Below are 19,709 nucleotides of genomic sequence, written 5' to 3' on the forward strand. Positions count from 1 at the left end.
GGTGTCAGTTATCTACAGTATATGAAGAGCCTATGAACATTGAAAGGCTACAAAGAAATGAGAAAGTGTTGAAAATATTCCAGGCTTTTCTCTGCTATTCTACGACTTCGGCGAAGCGCCTGAGGGATTTTGCAGACCCTCTAAGTGCGTGAACATTAAAACATGGCGGCGAGTGTCTCGACGTTGAGCCGACGCATGGGACAGGGGTTTGCTGGTTGCCTTTTGCACACGTGCCGCATGAAGGTTAGCGTACACAGTGGCGCTAACGGTGTCACGGCAGCACACACACGCCATGCATGTTGCGTTTTTCGGCGGCAGCTTCAGAAGGAAAGAGAGAGAGAAAGAGGTGTGTTTGTCGTGAGTATGAAGTTAGCAGTGATGTTACAGCTGTGAACGTAGCGGTGCAGTCTGAGCACAGTTTATCTGTTGGAGAATAAAAGCTACAACTCCTTAAGACCCGAGGCGCCTTAATACGTGCTGGTTAAAGTGAAGGGGGATAGCCACGGAGCTAGCGACAACTTCAGCACAGGCTCACTAACTTAAGGTGGGTGGACCTTTAAGGTGGACCCATAGGCGCCGATTTATGTTTTCCTCCGTGGGGGCCCACCCCCTTTAAAAAGAAAAAAGAAAAAGTAGTCACAAAATGTTTGCATTTCAGAACCTTAGGAAATGGACAGCGGCCGACACAAACACACACGCCTATTAACTTGATAATAAAGCCGTAAAGTAGGCTATCCTTCAACTCAGGACAGCGCCACTTCTCACAAATGCAGATAGGACTGGAGATGAGAAGTTTAACTGACACGTAACTGCGATCAGCGCTCACACGCTCCACTTAACACCAACTGCAATGTTTAATTTTAAATGAATGTAGCCTACTGCCAGTCTGGCACACGTGGGTGCTCAGTATTTTCCGTGGGTGCTGCAGCTCCGGAGCACCCACGGTATCGGCGCCTATGGGTGAACCAGCTACTTTCATTTTAGCAACTTCTGCTTTAGTGAGCTCTCCCTCGCGGCAACCTACAACCACTAAACTTTATGCAAATAATTGCCCGATGATGTCACTGATATGCCGTGACATATACCGAAGTTCTCTAAAACCCCGGGAAAACCCTGTATTCACAGCAGCTGTAAAAAGGGCTCCTTCACTAAAGACTTCTCTGGTGTATATTAATGCACATACTGCACTTGCAGATGCAACGCTTCTCTGAGCTTTAGTGAGAACTCTGATAAGGCTGCCATGTTGTGTTTAGAGCAGAAAAGGGTAAAGCAACTGGCCTCTAATCACAGAGGCAATGAGGCCCATCAATCAAAACATTAAGAAACTGCAGAACAATTTAAGGTAAATTGTCTGTGACTTACCAGCAATTATTTTACTGTTAAAAAAGATCACAGCCATATGCTGCTCTCAAGTTGATTTAGTAATATAAATTCTGATGAAAGGAGTAAACCTCTGGTGACTCATTCATCAGTAAAACCCTTGGTGAACAAGTTCAGGTCATAATTATTCAATATTATTCACCACTTTCTGTTTAATGATGAAAAACACTACAACTGATTGAACAATGTCAATAAAGCCAGTTGACTTTATTAATATCAAGAATTTGCCCAAATAACAGATGATCCTGAAACAGTCTTTCGAAAATCATCTACATTATTCTCTTTTCAAACTTGTTGTATGGTAACAGCAGCTGACAATGAGCAACTTTTGTAACCATTCAAGCAGCCAAATAAGGTCAGCTTTTAGGACAATCGACACTCAATTAATTAGTCGTATGGAAATATTATTAAACTCATAGAATTGCAACACAAGCCACTATTTGAAACGTAAAATCTCTTTTTTTGTGTGAAAAATATACCAAGGATGGTGTACCACCCACAAGTACAGACAATTATTTGTTTCCTGATGTTAGTATAAAATTGGCTGATGAAATGTCTGTGAGTGGGGTGTACAAAGGAGTGAGTCTACAGTATGACAGTCTACAGTATGACTGAAAACTATCACAGCAGACAATGTTATTAGAGGAGGTGGTGCCCTCTGGTGGATAATTAAGAGACTATCTAAGATAATTTAATGCCAATTTCTGCAACATGGTGTACTATGGATGGACTCAATAACATAAATAACTGTTCAATCTCATGCAACACAAATGTATGACATTCTTTAACAAAGTTGTTTGTAGTGTTAAAATACTGTTTATGTGTACATAATATGTTGTCCATTCATTGTAATTAAATGGGACAAAGTATTACTTACAGTATGTACACAACAGAATTATATAATATATAATTATATATACTATATTGCTACAGAGGCAGCATGTGCTGCAGCGCCTCTATACTGGACTGCATTAACGTGTAGGTCTATCTAACTAACTTGTGTAACAGCAGCTTGCATATATCATGTAAAAAAAAAACTGACTAATTTGCATACAAATTGCACATCGATTTGAATATGGACTCTTTTAATAAAACAACACTGTTACTTGAACACTGTAAAAGACTGTTCTCTCTGGCAAATACATTGTTACGCAGATTGCTTTATGATCTCACAGCACATTAGCAATGAGCACAAATAGATGAACCACCAACGTTTTCCTTGTTGTAACACTGGTTTTCAAAATCCCATGCTTAAGGAACTATCCACATGTAAGAACTTTGATGTGGAGAAATAATGACAATGTCTTTTAGATACAGTAAGGTAAGGTAAGTGACCTGCCATGGTTGTGGGCCATTTCAGTCAGCCATTGCTGCCTCAGTTGGCCTGGCTGATGGTGACCAGCCTCTGCCTGATAAGCTGGTTCTCCTCCAGCATCTTGGAGATGGTCCTAAGAACTGCAAGCTTGGCCTGTCCAGGACAGGGGACACATTCCCAGGAAAAGAAACAGGGAGTTATGAAATGTCTTGGTAGTCTGGGTACAGAGGATACAATGTACATGTGTGTCTGTATGGTGGACGAGGATGTGTAGGCTCTACATAGTTTTGGACTACAACTGGTGGTTAAACTTAATAGCGAAAGCTCAACGGGAAACTGGTTCTCTTGAAATTAAGTTAGTCAAATATGCATACATGGTATGGCATACTTCTGGATATTTTTAGTGGGCCTAATATAATTATGGAATTTACATGTTACCATGTTTTTATTTTTTATTTTTATTAAGTTGAACACAAAATTGTTTAACTGTTCAAGGGCCTACCTTTTCGTTCGAGTTTATTTCAGTGCTGGTGGGATTTTTGGTGAATAAGAATACATCTCCACCAACTGAGTCAGAATCAGTGCCAGCACCTAAAAACAACAAATAAATGTCAATATAAAGCTTCTGCTGACAGTTAAGTCTAGCTAACGTCCACATTATGCAGTACTAGTTCCTACCTTATTAAGGCCGTGTTATGGGTTTGATATGTCACTGTCTAACATTAGCTACACTCATTGGCTACACTCATGACCAAGATCATTTAAACCACAGTCATCCAGTTGAAAGATTCTGACTTTTGAAAAGGTTTTTGTGATAATGCGTCTGTGTGGTTAACTTGAGGTTTTATGAAAGAAAAGGACTTCAATCCTGTGCATAACTGTCTTGCAGTCTAAGTTAATGCAAGACAGCTAGCTAGCGTTACAGCTAACCTAACTAGCTAGCTAGCATTAGCTAACGTTAGCTGACCCATTTCAGCTAGCTAACATTAACGTCACGTTAGCTAGCTACCTCCTTGGCTCACAGTTGTCTTGATTTTATTGGCGGCGGCCTCTACCATCCATCTCGGTGTTTTGTCCTTCTTTGTCGCCTTCTTGGACAAAGCGCTGTTGTTGAGTTTTGGAAATTTGACTTTTAAACGGAACCGACTTTTTTCACCTCCAACTTTGACTTTACACCTACTGTTCCCGCCCTTGTCCCGAGAGGGGGGCTCTTTCGGGTACATAGTCTGGTCTTGTCGTGGTTCATCTCTTTGACTGGAGCCAAGCTGTGAGCCAAAACAAGGTACATACACGGTCCTAACTGGCGACATATTTCCCCCTCTAATCTAGCTAGATACTGACAGAAGACACACTTGCTGTAGCCTTGGCCAACTGTCTGGATCAGAGACTGTACTACAGGCTGGACTGTTTTTTTTGGGAGTCAGCCAGCAGGGGGCACTGGCAGTATTATCCGGGTAACATCGCTTCCAACCAACATGTCGAAAATGTTTAATTATCATTGACATATATAAAAGTTAATTATACATCCATGAAAAATTAATACATAGTTACTAGGTGGTGCTTATTGTATGCAGCTTCATTTATTAACAGTGCATCCCATTGAATAGCTCATCAGAAGTTTTGCGTGTCACATTTTAATTTGTAATGTAACTATTTAAATGTAGTGGAGTAAAAACTACAATGTTTCCCTCTGTATATAGAGCATGGACTGTAATTATAGCTAGAGTATTTAAAAAAAAAAAAAAAAAAAAATACATGAGGTTTAGATGGAGAACTAAACCACTATGTATTTGGAAGACCTCCCTGTTGTAATAAGCATTTCATAAAGTGGTATTGTGTTTATATGTATTAGTGTTATAAAATCTCATGACATTTTGTTGCTGGGGCTTTCATTAGACTAGAAAAGGTTTGTTGGGACAAAAGACAGGAGGTGTAGGCGAGCTAAATAGCACTCACTAAGGCCTGAAATAAGCCTCAGCATATAAATACCTCAGACCTGATTCAACATAGCCCACCAGATGTGCCCAAAAAAAAAAATTGCTGTCACACAACAAATGGCATCAGGTGCAAGACTCCCATTTACTAGAAAACCTTTAGGGGGCAAACCAGTTAACAAGGGCCAAAAATTCTTGTGAATCAACATTAGGCATATAATTCTTCCTCACAGCTGTTTTATTCGTTCAACAACTCACATTACAAATACTTCAAATGTATGCATACAGTTACAAACAGTTGGCAGCAAATGAATATATGACATTAGATCTTTGTTTTACTTCAATACTACAAACCAACTATAAAAACTGACGTCTGTATTGTAGCGTAAATTAATCAGGAAGAAAATATAAAAAAATTGGAACTTACATATAAATGTGAAATGACTTAATAAAAATCAAAATGATATCAGGTAAAAAAAAAAAAAAAAAAAAAAGTTAATAAATATAACCTTCCCAACATACAATTAAAAACTATTGAAATTTTGCAATCAATACTAACAGACATAATCATTATTCTTTTCATCTGAAAATGTGGAGCACAATACAGCAATTAGAAAAACTAGACACATCGAGTTTAACACATCACCCCAAAAATATAACAAAAATCTGATCAAAATGATAGTTATACATTTCAATTGAAAATATAGCAAATGCTAAATACATTATCGACCTAGTATATACAATGTTTTCAATCACAGTAGCATAGTAGTAGCAAAATAAGTAAATAAGCACAAAACTAATGTTTAAAAATAAATTCAGGTATAAATTAGTTTTTTTTTTTTCTTGCAGACATCAGCATGAACAATAGGAAACAAATAATGTGTAAATGACTGCATGGTTTGTATGGATTAAATGACTTACACTGCGGAGACTCGCTTCTGGAAAGAATAAGTATTGCACATAATGGCTCAAAGTTAACTTGCAACATTAAATCACATTCAGGTTATGTCCCAAAGCATGCCACATCACAAAGGGGGTCAAGTGATCAAGTCTCCTCACCTATGTCCTACTGAGTGTCCTCTACGTTACAAAACACGTCCAAAGTGTTGTCACTGTGTAGATTGCATAAACATAATGTCTGTGTAAGGAAGGCAGACTCCATCATGTAAAGAGAGGCTACAAGAGAGGTGATCTCAAAGAGATAAGGAAAAGAACGTTAAAAAGGAAAAAGGAGATCTAGTGCATTACATTAGGTCCTGCATTAACGCTAGCCATGTTATTTATGTATTACATTATGCATGCCAAGAATAAGTAGAACTTACAGGCAGTCCCAGAAAGAGGATCTAAATATTCAAACAGCTGATATCCACTCCGGTGATAGAAGGGAACATTTCACATTGACCAAAGCCAAAACATTTACCCTATCGATAATCTTATGGACTACACCTAGGAGCAGAATATCAGAATATATTTTCAAGACTATCAAAATCAGTTTAGAAAGGTCTTGTCATGCCTTAGGATCCTGTAATTAGGTTTATTAGGACAGAGGAGAATCCATATATGACTGGCTAATGATAGCCTTATTTTTATTTTTTTTTATCTACAGAATCACACCTATGCACCAGACAATTTCAGATTTACCAGCACTTAAATATATAAAAGCTAATTGAAAATTATATTAATATCATTCATTTTCTTTTTTAAATTAAGTTTACCATAAATGCAGATCTCTTAGTAACAAAGGTACAAAATTATTTTTCACCAAGTGAAAAAAATGAGGTATTGCAAAAGGAGTTCTCCCATCTGTGAAAAAATGTGCCTAAAATGACTATTGAAAAAAATATTTAGAAAAGTAGTGCATAATAAATGTATATATGTTCATGACAAAATAATCAGCTATAAAACACTGTACAAAAATCAGCAGGCCATGTATAAAATAATATCTTTATCTCTGTGACAGCAAATTCTAGCTACTACCATATCCAACCACAACACTTGTGATAGAAGCTCCAGTCATGGTAGAGCGTGCAGTGGTACACCATGAGGACAGCTCAGGAGACTGGACTGTGCATTCCCATTAGTTTGTACTACATTAGCATGTTAGCTTCCAGTGCTAATATCCCTGACAATATAAAGTGAGCAAATACTACTGTCAATACCTGAGCCCTGAGGGCTGTGTCTTTATTAGCCGACACCCACAAACCGAAACTCCAGACAACTCCAGCCTTTTCCTCCGCCGAATGACGGGAGGACACAACATTATCCTGAAAACCCTCCGATCAACATCGGATTTGATGATGTGTTTTTTTAGGCCAATCTTTGGTTTGCCCTTTCTGCTTACAAAGTGTCGACTTATAAACCAAAACCTATAAACTCATGCCAGCAATCAAAACGCGTGTGCCAGACTGAGGGGAGATTTTGTTATGTGACGTGGCCTGATGCTATACACTGAGCTTCTTGGAAAAAAATAAAAAATAAAAAACTCAAATCGACGGACCGCCTGAAACGGTTTGCCTCCTCTGTTCAACCCAACCATTTGCACTCAACCTTTGGTAAATGGTACAGTTGTTCTCTAATCCTGCAAGCGAAAAGTAAGAAAATGCACCCTTCTTAAACTCAACTTCCATAGTTAGTATACTGATTTAGGTATGATGAACCTCACTTAAATTTTATGTTACTCTTGACAACAAATGTAAGCAGCTTTGCCAGCTAACACGAAAAAGAAAGTACAGTCAAGTCAGAAAACATCTAAATCCAAATCTAATGCATCCATATGCTCATGCACACTTAAAGTCAAAACATAAATGGGATTTCACTCTCTTCTTAGCATTTACTTCTTTTAGAAGGCCCAATTAAAAAATAAACTAAAAAATAAATTAATGTTTTTTTTTTTTTTTTTTAAAACTTAAAAGAAAAGTGCATTTATTTTTCATATCGTAGCCCGTACCCTTCCCCTTACTACCCCGTTTCTTTTCAGTCCCTCCCCGATTCTGCATCGTCCCCCGCCCTTGCCCTCTCGCCTCAGTTCCAGCGGAAGGAGATGTGTCGCGGTCGGTCCCCTCCCTCCTTCACCAGCGGCTTGTGGAACTCGCGGCCGGCCCGGGAGTGGATGGCTGCCCAGCAGTACTCGCAGTAGTACTGCAGACAGGTCACGTTGGCGCAGAAGAAAGGAGCAAACTTCCCCCCGCAGCGGGTGCCCTGGCACTCGTCACACAGCTGGTCGTCCAGGACATATGGCTTCACTTCCACCTGAGATGAAATGGAAGATGTGGGGAAAAAAAATAAAAAGTGTCAAAATGGAGGTCGAAAAAAATAAAAATAAAGTGAATGCATGCACAGCCACATGAGATAGCTTTCAATTAATATTTTATGAACATCCACTCTTTATTTTTTTTTATTTTTTTTTTTAAATTAAAAGACCTGAATAGGAAGCTGCTTACATCAGATGGACTCACCCGTTTATCAATCTCCCCGTGCTGCAGTTGAACAAATCGGGCACTAATGGCTGCAATGTAGCTTTGCTGATTGGAGAAGGCTACTCGCCCCGCCCCTTTTGGATACTTGAGTTCAGGGTCTGTGTCAATCCCAGCATAACACACTCCCCCATACAGACGGTCCATGATCATAGCCAGCTCCACTGGAAGAGCAATACACACAAGACATGGGATCAAAACAACTCCTAAGAACACGATACACTTCAGGGTCACACAGCACACACGTACCTGCACGTAGGGGACGAGGGACACCCCCTACAAAGATGGTTTTCCTCGGGTCCAATGGCTGAGAGCCGTCCATTACAAAGTCGCTGTCGTTGAGGTTCCAGGGCCGAATCTGGACCTACAAAAAAAAAATAAGATTTTTAAGACCATTCATTTCCTCTCACTCATGCTCTACTCCTTTGTGAGCAAGATACAGTTTGGATTGTGAAAATGAAAAAAGGGGCTTGCTGCTTTATGTAATATGGATTAACACATTTCTTTGGTTCAACTGGACTGCTATTGCAGGATATTGTTGGTGGTGGACTGTGGCTGGGGATTTTTTTTACCAGAAGCCTCTGAATGACGGTGAAATACCGTAGATGAACATACTGGTGAGGTCACCATATTTACATTTTGTCACGTTTTGTGCTGTGGGGCTCAAAACTGCCATGTCTACGTAAGAGTTCATAATATAACTGAAGAAATAACTAACTAAACAAACTTCACAGTTGAAATGAGCCTTCAGTTGTTCGTGATTATTAGTACCTCACATTTTTTTACCAGTGTATTTTTCAATAAAATATTGCACTGACCATGAGTAGTGCACTAAACCTACAGTTAGCATCTGATGGATTACCACAACAAAGCTCTTATTTGGACAGACAAAACAAATAAAGCTGTACTGAACTTTCCAGTTTTCTGACATACAATGACAAGACGCACTAAAACAAAGGCCGCTTGTCCGAGTCTATGATGTTAGCACTTGTTAGTTTTGTACTTGCTGGGCAAGACAGATAGCAAGCATGGAGCAGCTAAACAGAATAAACCACTTACAGGCTTGTCTTTGATGGTGGGACTGGAGACACACAGGTAAAGCTTGCCATCCTCCTGAATGCAGGCGTCGATCAGGGCCTGAACAGAGCTCTCGTCTTGGAACAGCAGGAACGCATATCCTGGATGGGTCGGACAAACAAAACAATGAGCGCACACAACCAGCAGATAACGCATCACCACAGGGCTGTAGAGTCAACACGCTGGCAGAAATACAGGGCCCTATCCTGCACACGGCGCAGCGCAGCACAAAGCCCGAAGCAAGTGGCTTTGCTAGTTTAAGACCGACGCAGTGGTCAGTTTCCCGTCCAGCCAGCGCCCACCTCGTTTAACCCTTGTGTTGTCTTCCCGTCAAAGTTTGTTTTTGCTTTTTCCAAAATGTTTAAAAATAACATTTACAGCGCTTATTCCTACGTCCCATATTTTCTGATATAAAACAAAAATTGAAAATGGGTCAACACAAGGGTTAAATAGTAAATGCACCCAAGGGCATGCAGGTCTTACAGGTGAATTCTTGGCATATTGAGGCAGCGGGAAGTGAGAAAACACACACACACACACACACACACACACACACACACACACACACACACACACACACACACACACACACACACACACACACACACACACACACACACACACACACACACACACACACACACACACACACACACACACACACACGGTCCCTTTTTTCCGCCGTCAAACTAGCAAAAGTGGATTTGGACACGCCCTAAACACACCTGCGCCATGCGCTTCACGCCGTGCGCTTAGATCGTTAAAGAAGGGCCCATAGTGTTCAACTGGTTTGACTCACCTTTTGGTGGGAAATAGGACTTGCTCTCCGCCTTGTGGGGCCAGTCAACAAACAAGTGACCAAAACGGCGGAAACTGGCAGTAATTTCATCTGAAAAAGTGAACTCAAATCAATCAGCAATGGGATTTTGTGCTGCCTCAAAACTAAATTACATTTTGAGTTTCATATGCAGTATAGCTGAAATGAAGCACTGGAGTTGTAACACCACATTTGTGATGTTAGGACATTTACAATAAAGTCTCACAAACTATAATAAAATGTAAAATTATGAATACCAAAAAATTCAATATTCTAGCTTTGATATAGCTTTTTTTCATGTATTTTTTTTTTTTAAATTATCCTCTGTAGCCGTAACGTGTCTTTACCTTCATCGATGTCTGGGGGCAGCCCTCCAACAAACACTTTGCGTGAATATCGCTCCACGCGTTCACCATTGAGGTGGGGGAAACAGTGGACCGAACCGAGGCCAGCGAGCCCCTGGTCACCAGACTCGTCCTCTCCGAAAGAGCGCTCATCCTCCATGGGGAACAGGGACGAATGGCCTATTGGAGAGTACCATCGGGATTACACATATTGGCTCATATACACCAGCTTAGGGTTTTGAAAATGAGAAGGGAATTTGATTAGACGTAAATAAATTAATGTCAAGAAATGCATACAAAAAGCAGCCATGGGTGCTATTTTTGATGACACAATAAAAAAAAAGTAGTATTAACACTACTAGGTCTTGGCAGGCAACATGGGAAGGCTTTCACACGTACTGCAGAAAGCCTGGCTTAAGCCCAATAACAATATTCAAGGCGGAAACAATCAGTGACACTGAACAGCCAAGCAGACAAACGCAGAGGCAAAAACCACAAACTCATCATTTCAGGGGGTCATTACTGCTTTTCCTAAAAATCACACTGAAGAAATCAAGACACATTAACATCGTTACCTCGTCTTCTGCCATAACTTCTCGCTGCATGTAAAACACAAAAAACACTCTTGAAATGGCTTTTTGAAGAAGGCACAAAATAAAAAATGGCAAGGAAAACAATGGCAGGGCTTGAAATTAATTTATTAGATCCCCAGCTGAAATGGCTACCGATTATTTTTTATATATATATATATATATATATATATATATATATATACATACACACACACACACACACATATATATATACACACATATATATATACACACACACACACACACATATATACATACACATAAATAATTAAGCTTTTTTTTTTTTTTAATTAACAACCCCTCTGAATTTTCACCGGCAAAAATGCTATTCATCAAATCGATCCATTCAAAGCCTTAGTGCGTAACTTTTTGATATTAATGAACGTCCGTTACATTCAAGCCATCGCCAAATGAGTCGCTACAAAGCTAATTAAGACTATCAGCTCCACACAACTTCTGTGTATTTCTCAGTATGGCTATGTTCAGAATACCTTTTCACCAGTATGCATACACGGCAATTGATACCAAATTTCTATCAATTGGTTTTGTATGAACTAGAGAAAGACAACATGGCATGTAATTGTACCCCACAGTCATTAAATGCCTCATTAATCACTTATGCGTGACCTGCATTTTTACTAAGATTTCGTGTGCAACACGGTCAGTAACTCCACACATGACTGAGGAAACGGTGCAAATCATTGCATTTGAAACTAAAATGCTCATCACTATGCATGGACGAAATGGATGACTGGATTTTTATTATCACTACAAAACATGAAGGCAACTTAGAAATGAACATCATCTGCCTCTGACAGCATACTGGTGCTGCGATTTATTTCCTCTTTGCAGTCTCTGAACCATCCCGACAAACAGTATTTATTTCCTATTTGAAGAAGCCAGTCTGGCCTGGTCTGCTTTTAGTCAGCCATTTTGTGTGTCACAGTACTCTACCAGAGCAGTTTCGAGAAGGGTGTAAAATAAGTAACGTGACATAAGTCATTTTTACCACTCGTTTTATCTCTCAGTGATGTTATGCAATAGCCAGAGTTTTTTTTTTTTCTTTCATGTCACCTCACCGAATTCCTATCAACGATGATGAAATGGTTATGAAGGACTGAATCTCGATTCTTGACTTGCATTTAAATTACTAACATTTGTTTCTACATTTGGCAGACATCCATTTCAAGCCCCGACTTCTGGTACAGCACTGCATGTTTGTATGCATGTCATTTACATACATACCATTCATAGGTAGAGGCCCATCTCCACCCTGGTGAGAGAAGCTGTAGCGTCCTACATGACAAAAACCAAACAGAAGAGGCCTCAGAACAGCATGTCAAGACATTTAACTCCTTAACCTTAATGTATACATTCCTCCCCAACCCACTGATGTTATGTGGGAATGGTTTGGGGTAATGTATTCTGTGTCTATAGGAAAAGGACCATGATAGCACACACTTGGTGGAAGTATGAAGAAATAGTGCCTCAAATCAGGGCTGTAGTACTCGAGTCCGGACTCGAAACGCTTTTCTGTCGTCTCTGACTCGTTGGTATTTGGACGCAGACTCATCTCAGACTCAGGCATTTGACTCGCCAAATATTCTAGTTGGTTTCGACCCGAGTCCAGGGACTAATATGCTTTTGTTCTAAAGTAACTTCCTCCTTCAAAACAAAACCAATCATGAAGTGCGCACGTTCAGAAGACAGGTATTAGTTTAATTCCAAATCCATTTAGAACAGGTATCGAGATTGGTCGCCTGGCATACGCCTGACTGGATCTTATACCTCAATCATCAGGTATCAATCGTTTTCATTTTGGCAGCAGACACAATGTCAGCGAGCACTTTGTACTATGAATTCTTCAAGTATCAAGTTCAATGTGTGTTTGACTTTGAAATTATAAGTTTCTAAATAGAAGGTACATGCATCAGCTGGCCCAGATTAGCATCAGCTGGCTGTGATGGAAAAATGGTTCTTTTAAGATTGACTGTAACAAAAACTGAACTGAAATGTTTTATCAATGAGAGTTTGCCGAGATTAAAAGGAGTCTCCACAGCAACAAAAGCTGCAGATGATTTTTCATCTTCATGAGTTACGGAGACTAAAACCCAGAAACGTACTGCAACGGAAGACTGAACTGTAACTGATCTGAGTGGGTCTCATTAATGATATGTTCATACACCAGATTAGATGGCTACATACGTGTAAGGTTTCTGTACCGATACAAAAGCAATACTTTTGATGCTTTTCTTTGAGAAATATAAGCATCTTTTTCTACAAAACTGCTTTTTGGTCACTGGACAAAACAAGTCGTATTTCTCAAATGTGAATTGTTTGAACTAAAGCAGCCATCAAAGTAGAAATTCACCTAAATAGTATTTTTTGATTTTGATGGAAATCAGAAACCGTCCGATCAAAGAATCTACACAGACATGCAAAGCTGGCTTTTGGTACTTTTTTTGATCCTCACTGCTGTGGGCACATTTTGTTGGTACTTAATTTAAGAGGTATATACAGGGAGATATATTGGTACTGTCCAATAGCAAAATAGCAGAAGTAACATTGTATACCTAGTGGTGGGTATCTAACTTCAACTTTTTAGAGTGGCAACAAAATTGTGCTTTTAGCATCCTTTTGGTGTTATTACCAAAACTCTGGTATGATATTGACAACCATATTTGCAGAATCTGAATGATACCCAAACCCTATATAACACTGCACTAAAATATATATTTTTTTTATTTCTTGTGGTGCCATTAGTGTTTTAGTTATGTGGTGTTGCAAGACAAAAAGCCTCGAAATCATAACAACACATGCAACTGTATTAAGAAAGAAGAAGAGTAGTCACAAGTAAACACACACCGTTTTTTGTGACCCAATAAGCAGCCTGCACATTCAAAGTCCGGCTGTCAACACAATCAGTTGTGAGCATTGTGAGAATAACGCCCAATTTCCACTTGCTGTCAAATACGAGCTACAAACGGCTGTATTTATCTACGGCCAGCAGTGAGGGAAAGTATACTTTCCTTTTCTACTGTTAAGTGTGGGAACCAACCTTTCAAGGAATCCTGCTCAGCCCTCATAATGTCAATCAGAGAGTTCTCCAGAGAGTGCATACTGAAACCATCAAAGGACCGTGTTCTCTCCTGCTGAAAGAGAGGAAGTAAACAATAAGCTTCCTCGCGTCTTACATCACCATCTAAAGCCGCACAAGATGCGAGAGCCCTGACATAGTTTGCCATGATGCTAATAGCTAATAAAAACTGCAGAGAATGTTCCCGTGGAGACCTTCAGCGGAAAGCACTGTAAACAGAGAATGGAGCCCAGAGTATGTCACACAAAATCACCTGCATATCTTTGCAATCCCATCACATCTTTCCACTGTATCGGATATAAAGAAGATATGCTACTTAAGCATCCTTCCACTTGGCCGATTTCAGATCAATACAAAATTCTAATTGAATAGCCCTAAGGTAAAAAGATATACGTATTAGCATTTCAAACAATTCCAAGAACAAAGAAAAAGCTATGATGAGGAGTAATACATAACACAAGTGAGGGTGCTTCACTGTGCATCTAAATGGAATAAGAGCACGCAAAGCTGCAGTAGAGCACAAGACTTCTCAAATCAGGACAAGAGGAAGGCCATGTGATCAGAGCAGATGACAACCCTGCTCTCCTTCAACGTAATTATCTAGGCAAGACCTAAGCACACACAATAAGTTTCAATTCATTTGTTTAGCTGGCTTAACTGTCACGCATCCTGTTTTGCTCAATGGCTTATTTGTTGCATTTGATACACACGAGTGTGTTTAATAGGATTAATATAAATTTGCCTCTGGGAGGACACACTTTCACTAAATTTAGTTCTATTAGGCATCACATCAGGTAATTATCTAAAACACCAGCCTGAGTATTACCGGTGATATGCTCACCTGGAAAGGGTAGACACTGTCACTGCGGCTCATGCTGTCCTCCACCCAGCCCTTGTGATTGAAACCAGAGCTATTTCTGGGGAACTTCTGAGAAGGAACCTGTAGGGACAGTTGGATGAGTTTTATCCAAGTCTACTGACCAAATGCATTGTGGGACATAATATCAATTAATGATAAATAACAAAAGATGGATTAGTGTTCGAGATGAGTCATGACAATCTCATCTACCTGATTGTTGGGGAAGGACTTCTTCAGCGGAGAGATTGAGTTGAGACCCGTCATCCCTCCACCTACCCCCCGCCTGTACTCTCGGACCCCCTGCGTGCCTCCCCAGCCACCATACCCACCGGGGCTCCAGGAGGTGGATGTGGGAGTGGAGGTTCCCTGGTAGCTTCCCCAGGGTGAAGGTGGTTTGCTCTGGGCAGGAGCGAGGTGGGGCAGCTGGGTGAACGGTCCGGTGCGATGGGGGTGCGGAGGAAAGGAGGGCTGGGGTGGATGAGGGCTAGCTGGGGAGCGCCGGTGCTGCTGTGGGACCCCCTGACCATGGGGGTGGTAGTGCTGGGGGTGAGGAGTGGGTGGTGGGTGGTGCTGGGACACTGGTCCAATCTGCGGGGAGAAACTACCTCCCGCTCCAAAGCCAGGCCCGGCATGGTGGGAGAAGTTCTGGAACAGCAGGGGAGGTCCGTTGGCGTTGGAGCCGGCCGGACCGAAGAACCCTCCGACGTCTTCCCCGACCACTGGAGACTGAGTGGATGGGACAGCAGGGGACCAGTTGTTAAAACTGGTCAGAGAGGATGAGGAGGAGGTGGATTGTGCACAGCTTGTACCCATTCCCAGGCTGTCCTGGTAGTCGAACCCGCTTAGCACAGGGGACTCCATCCTCAGCTTCTCCTTTCCCCCACTGCTCTCCAAAGAACCCTTCTCCAATGGGCCGTCTTCAGGAAGCGCTCCATCGAGCTCTCCTAGGCCTCCCCCACCCTCCTGTTGGCCCGGGGACAGGGCCTGGGGCTGGGCCTGGACCTGAGACTTCTCCTGCATGTCTTGGAGGTCCAAGGCCTTGGACTTGTCTGACTCCAGAATCTCATCTTGCATGTTACTGTGTTGGGCTACAGCAGGGAACAGCCAAGAACTGCCTCCATTGGTGGAGCAGGTGTTGTTTACGAAGGAAGGGGGGCTGGGGGGGTTGGAGGGGTGGTGAGGGTGCTGGGGTTGAAGGTGAGGAGGGATCCTTACAGGGAAAGCAGATTTGTTACCGCCGCTGTTCTTCACCAGAACTCCAAACCCGTAGTCCCCCATTTAGGACACCCAGTAAATCTTCAATTCACTTTTGGCCTTCACCGTCTTCTTTATTCTAATATGTGGGTTAAGGAGGGTTAGGGGAGGGGGGAGGAATGGGTGACAAAAAGCATAAGGCTGTTAGACCTCAAGTTGATTTGGCCTCTACAATAAGTTAAAAAAATAAAACAAGCCTCGCCATACGCAATGAATGTGCTCGGGCTGCACCCTGTCTGGTCTTGTGATGCAATCAATGAGATTCAATAATTGACTCGCTTGGCCATGGGAGGCCTGGATGAAATATAACACTTTCATAGCAGGCAGGCAACCACGGAAAACACCCCAGCCTAACCAGCGTAGGCAGCTAACAGGCTGGGCTGGTGAAGCTTAAGTCTCTAAAGGTCGTTGCTTAGCTAGCAGCGAGCTAACAGCTGCTCCGCCACCTTCCATGTGCCCTATTAATCATGCAGATCCCAGCAGTCAATTTAAAAAAATAAATAAAAATTTAAAAAAAAGTACGTTTATGCATTACTATGCATCCGTGAACGCACAGGCGTTGTGGTGACTTGTAGCATGGACACTTACCGAATAATCTTCCTTTTTCAGAAATGACCTCCTCATACGCGACCATTTAAATGCAGGAAAATGTTGATGACGTCTCTTGTCTGTTCTGAATCTAGGGTAGTTCCCTTTACCGAGCCGCTAGGCTAGGAAAATAGCCGATACCGCAGAGACGTAACAGTTAGCATATTTGCAAACCAGCTGGGAAGCAATGAACGAATTCAACGGCTACAACGACACTCTAAATTTCAGTAACGTCCACGACAGCTTTATCACCAACAGGACGATGGAATTTTTCCAGGACACGAGTGTTTAGAAATTGTGTATGGCTCTTTAGACGACCTCGTCTGTTTCGTGTCCTGTTTGTTCAATGTCACACAGCCTACCAAACCTTGTCATAATTTTTACACCTCGAAATAACGTAACGTAACCTCGACGGCTGTTCTAATGTATCGACAAACGTGTATTCACTGATATGTCGGGCATAGCTACCTTCAGTTCGGCGTCATGACCTTATCGTTTAGATGTTGACATATTTTTAGCGTTTTCCCTTTTTCTGCATTTCCTAGGCAGCCGGTGTAAATGGTCTCTTCTCTCTTCTAGATGACAGCTGGACCAGTCGGGAGACACTTCCGTCTACAAGCCCCGCCCCCGCCATCAGCTACCAGCCACTGTGTGTCAGGATTTCCCTTTAGAAGCACCGCCCACTTTTCCTGAAATCTGACATTTGATTGGATTATTGTCGTGAGGTCACGCCCATAGTACTCCTACTCAATGAATGGCACATGTACTCAAAATGTTCTCCTCCCAAATAAGGATGGCTTGAAAATAATGGGAGGAGTTGATGTAATGTAAGGAAAATTCATGAAATATCCAGACGAAATTTCTAACTAAACCCTCAACCAAGACAAAAAAAGAAGCTATTTTGAGTATTGTAGGCCAATAGAATGCCAAGGGTTAAAATCCAAGGTTTAGTGTTGGTATTTGCATTTATTCCAGATGAGTTAATTTGGCTAAGCGAATTTTTTTTTTTACCTCCACCTAAGCCTACAGCAGTAATTGTCTGGGATAAGTGTGTTGTGTAGATAGATAGAAAAATAGATCATTTCATTTGATATGGTTGGATATGGTATAACCCAGTCCATAGCAAAGTACTGCAATCTCATTAAAATAAGATGCTGCTATTTTCAGCACATAATCAAGCTTGAGAGCTCGATTTATTTTACATTGGTCGGTGCTGTGCTCGGATCATACCATCAAATTATATGTCACTTAGTTTAATACAGATGCCATCTTTAGGGCATACAACACTCTCCCTCATCCGATGTTTCCTTACATGCTAGTACCTCACATAGATGTGCTCTCTCCTTTGCTACAGCCAATTCATTGAAACGTTAATGATCCTTCACCAGGGGAGGAAAGAGTATCCTTTTCAATAGAAGTTCTCCTGCTAGACCTACAGTATACGTTGCTCAAGTGGGAGTAAAATTACTTGTGTCAAAGCTACTCAAGCTAAAGAGAACACAGCTAATTGTGGTCACTATAAAAGGGCATAATATGGGGTCCTGTCTCATATTAACATGAAGACTTGAACAACAAATTCCTGTGCAGTTCAGTAATGCTGAATATGACTGTTGCCTTATTAAGGAAAGGCGCAATTTGAGTACTTTGTACAATCCTTCATCAAAATGAAAATAAATAAAGTAAAACTTATTGGTTTTACAATGTACTGAAACAACTGAACTACCACAAAGAGCTGCTCAGTTTCAGCAGCTTTCCACCCCAGTCAGAGTAGCATTTACTGCTTGCTTGTTGAGTTAGTCTTGTTAACATAGTGTTCCTGTCCCAAGGCAGACCCACCATTCAGTTGTATCCTGTAGTAGTAGCAGTCACATCACCCCACCCCACTCCTATGTGCAGCAGGGCCTGTTGGGGTGGTTTAACAACACACACACACCAGTGTGTCTTCAGCTTTTGGTTTCTTAAAAAACAAAACTGCTGGTCCAGGTGTTACTGGTTTGATATAGTCCTAGGTCAGTATCTACTAACCCAGTAAACCATTGGTAGCTATGGCACTGTGTTGAATTATTACCAGTTAGTACAGCGTGTACCATCTTATGCTGCTGCCTGCTGTAGGTCTTTCGAGGCTGACAGTAATTTGAGCACAGTGAGTTGTGTCAGCGTTTTTCTTCCTTGAGAGCAACATGCTCTGTATTCCCCAGTGAAACTGAGCCTCGCTGATTAGGTTCCACTCATTTTATGCAGCTAAACAGTTAGGCATGATTATTCAACACAGTATATCATATTATTGTTGTACCAACTTTAGGTAAATATAGGACATTCATCTTTCTGAGGCCCAACAGGAGACAGAAGTGGGGTGCACCCTTTCACCCTGAATGGTTCTTTAATGATTCATCTATGGAACCTAGGCACCCAGTCATTTATTTATTAGTTAAACTGGAGCACAGGGTAGATGTTCACAAAGCACCCGAGGCCTACTATCTCAGGTTTCTCTGCTCAGAGGCGCAGTTTCTCTCTACTGCTCAGCCTCCTCTCTCAGATGTGATCTCTACTGCCTCCATATTGATAGAGCTCCGTTGCCATACCAACCATGCAAACTGGGAGATTACTAATCCCATTGTTTGGCCAGGAGGTCATCCATCTCAGACTCAATGCATTGTTACAACAGGCTGAGTGTGACACAGCATAATTTCTCCCACATATGTGAATGTATCTGCACTCTGTGGCCTTACTTATCAGCTGCCTGACTATAGCGTGACGCCAACAGTGGGCAGGTGACGATGTCAGCATACTGTTTAGTGTTGGCACATAGCTCGCACTGCCCTTTTCATCTGTGGGCAGGGGGGAAAAATAAATATATATTCAAATATTTAACTCACTCCATACACTGCGAAGGTTGATTTATTGCAGTAAGTACAACTGGCGTTTGATAACGATGCCAACGTATTCAGAAAAGAAATTCATTTGGAATGTGAAGATAG

General features: G+C 41.3%; 1 protein-coding gene across 5 annotated transcripts; it reads right to left on the reverse strand.

Moving 5' to 3' along the window:
* Positions 1-4,857: 4,857 nt before the first annotated feature.
* On the reverse strand, positions 4,858-17,346 carry LOC114562786 (cytoplasmic polyadenylation element-binding protein 4). 5 transcript variants are annotated; one of them, XM_028589385.1, is made up of 12 exons: positions 17,200-17,346; positions 15,100-16,222; positions 14,872-14,970; positions 13,992-14,082; positions 12,179-12,229; positions 10,916-10,939; positions 10,344-10,520; positions 9,979-10,068; positions 9,162-9,280; positions 8,352-8,466; positions 8,085-8,266; positions 4,858-7,878 (listed from the first exon to the last, which is right to left on the reverse strand). In XM_028589385.1, the coding sequence occupies exons 2-12, from the start codon at positions 16,165-16,167 to the stop codon at positions 7,651-7,653; spliced, it is 2,244 nt and encodes a 747-aa protein (XP_028445186.1). In that variant the 5' UTR covers positions 16,168-16,222; positions 17,200-17,346; the 3' UTR covers positions 4,858-7,650. The 5 variants fall into 5 exon arrangements, with proteins under 5 accessions (XP_028445186.1, XP_028445183.1, XP_028445185.1 ...); XM_028589382.1 differs by having other exon boundaries at positions 13,992-14,085; XM_028589384.1 differs by lacking the exon at positions 17,200-17,346 and adding an exon at positions 16,732-17,188 and having other exon boundaries at positions 13,992-14,085.
* Positions 17,347-19,709: the final 2,363 nt, after the last annotated feature.

This window comes from Perca flavescens, chromosome 10 (genome assembly GCF_004354835.1).
Source record: "Perca flavescens isolate YP-PL-M2 chromosome 10, PFLA_1.0, whole genome shotgun sequence".
Lineage (NCBI taxonomy): Eukaryota > Metazoa > Chordata > Actinopteri > Perciformes > Percidae > Perca > Perca flavescens.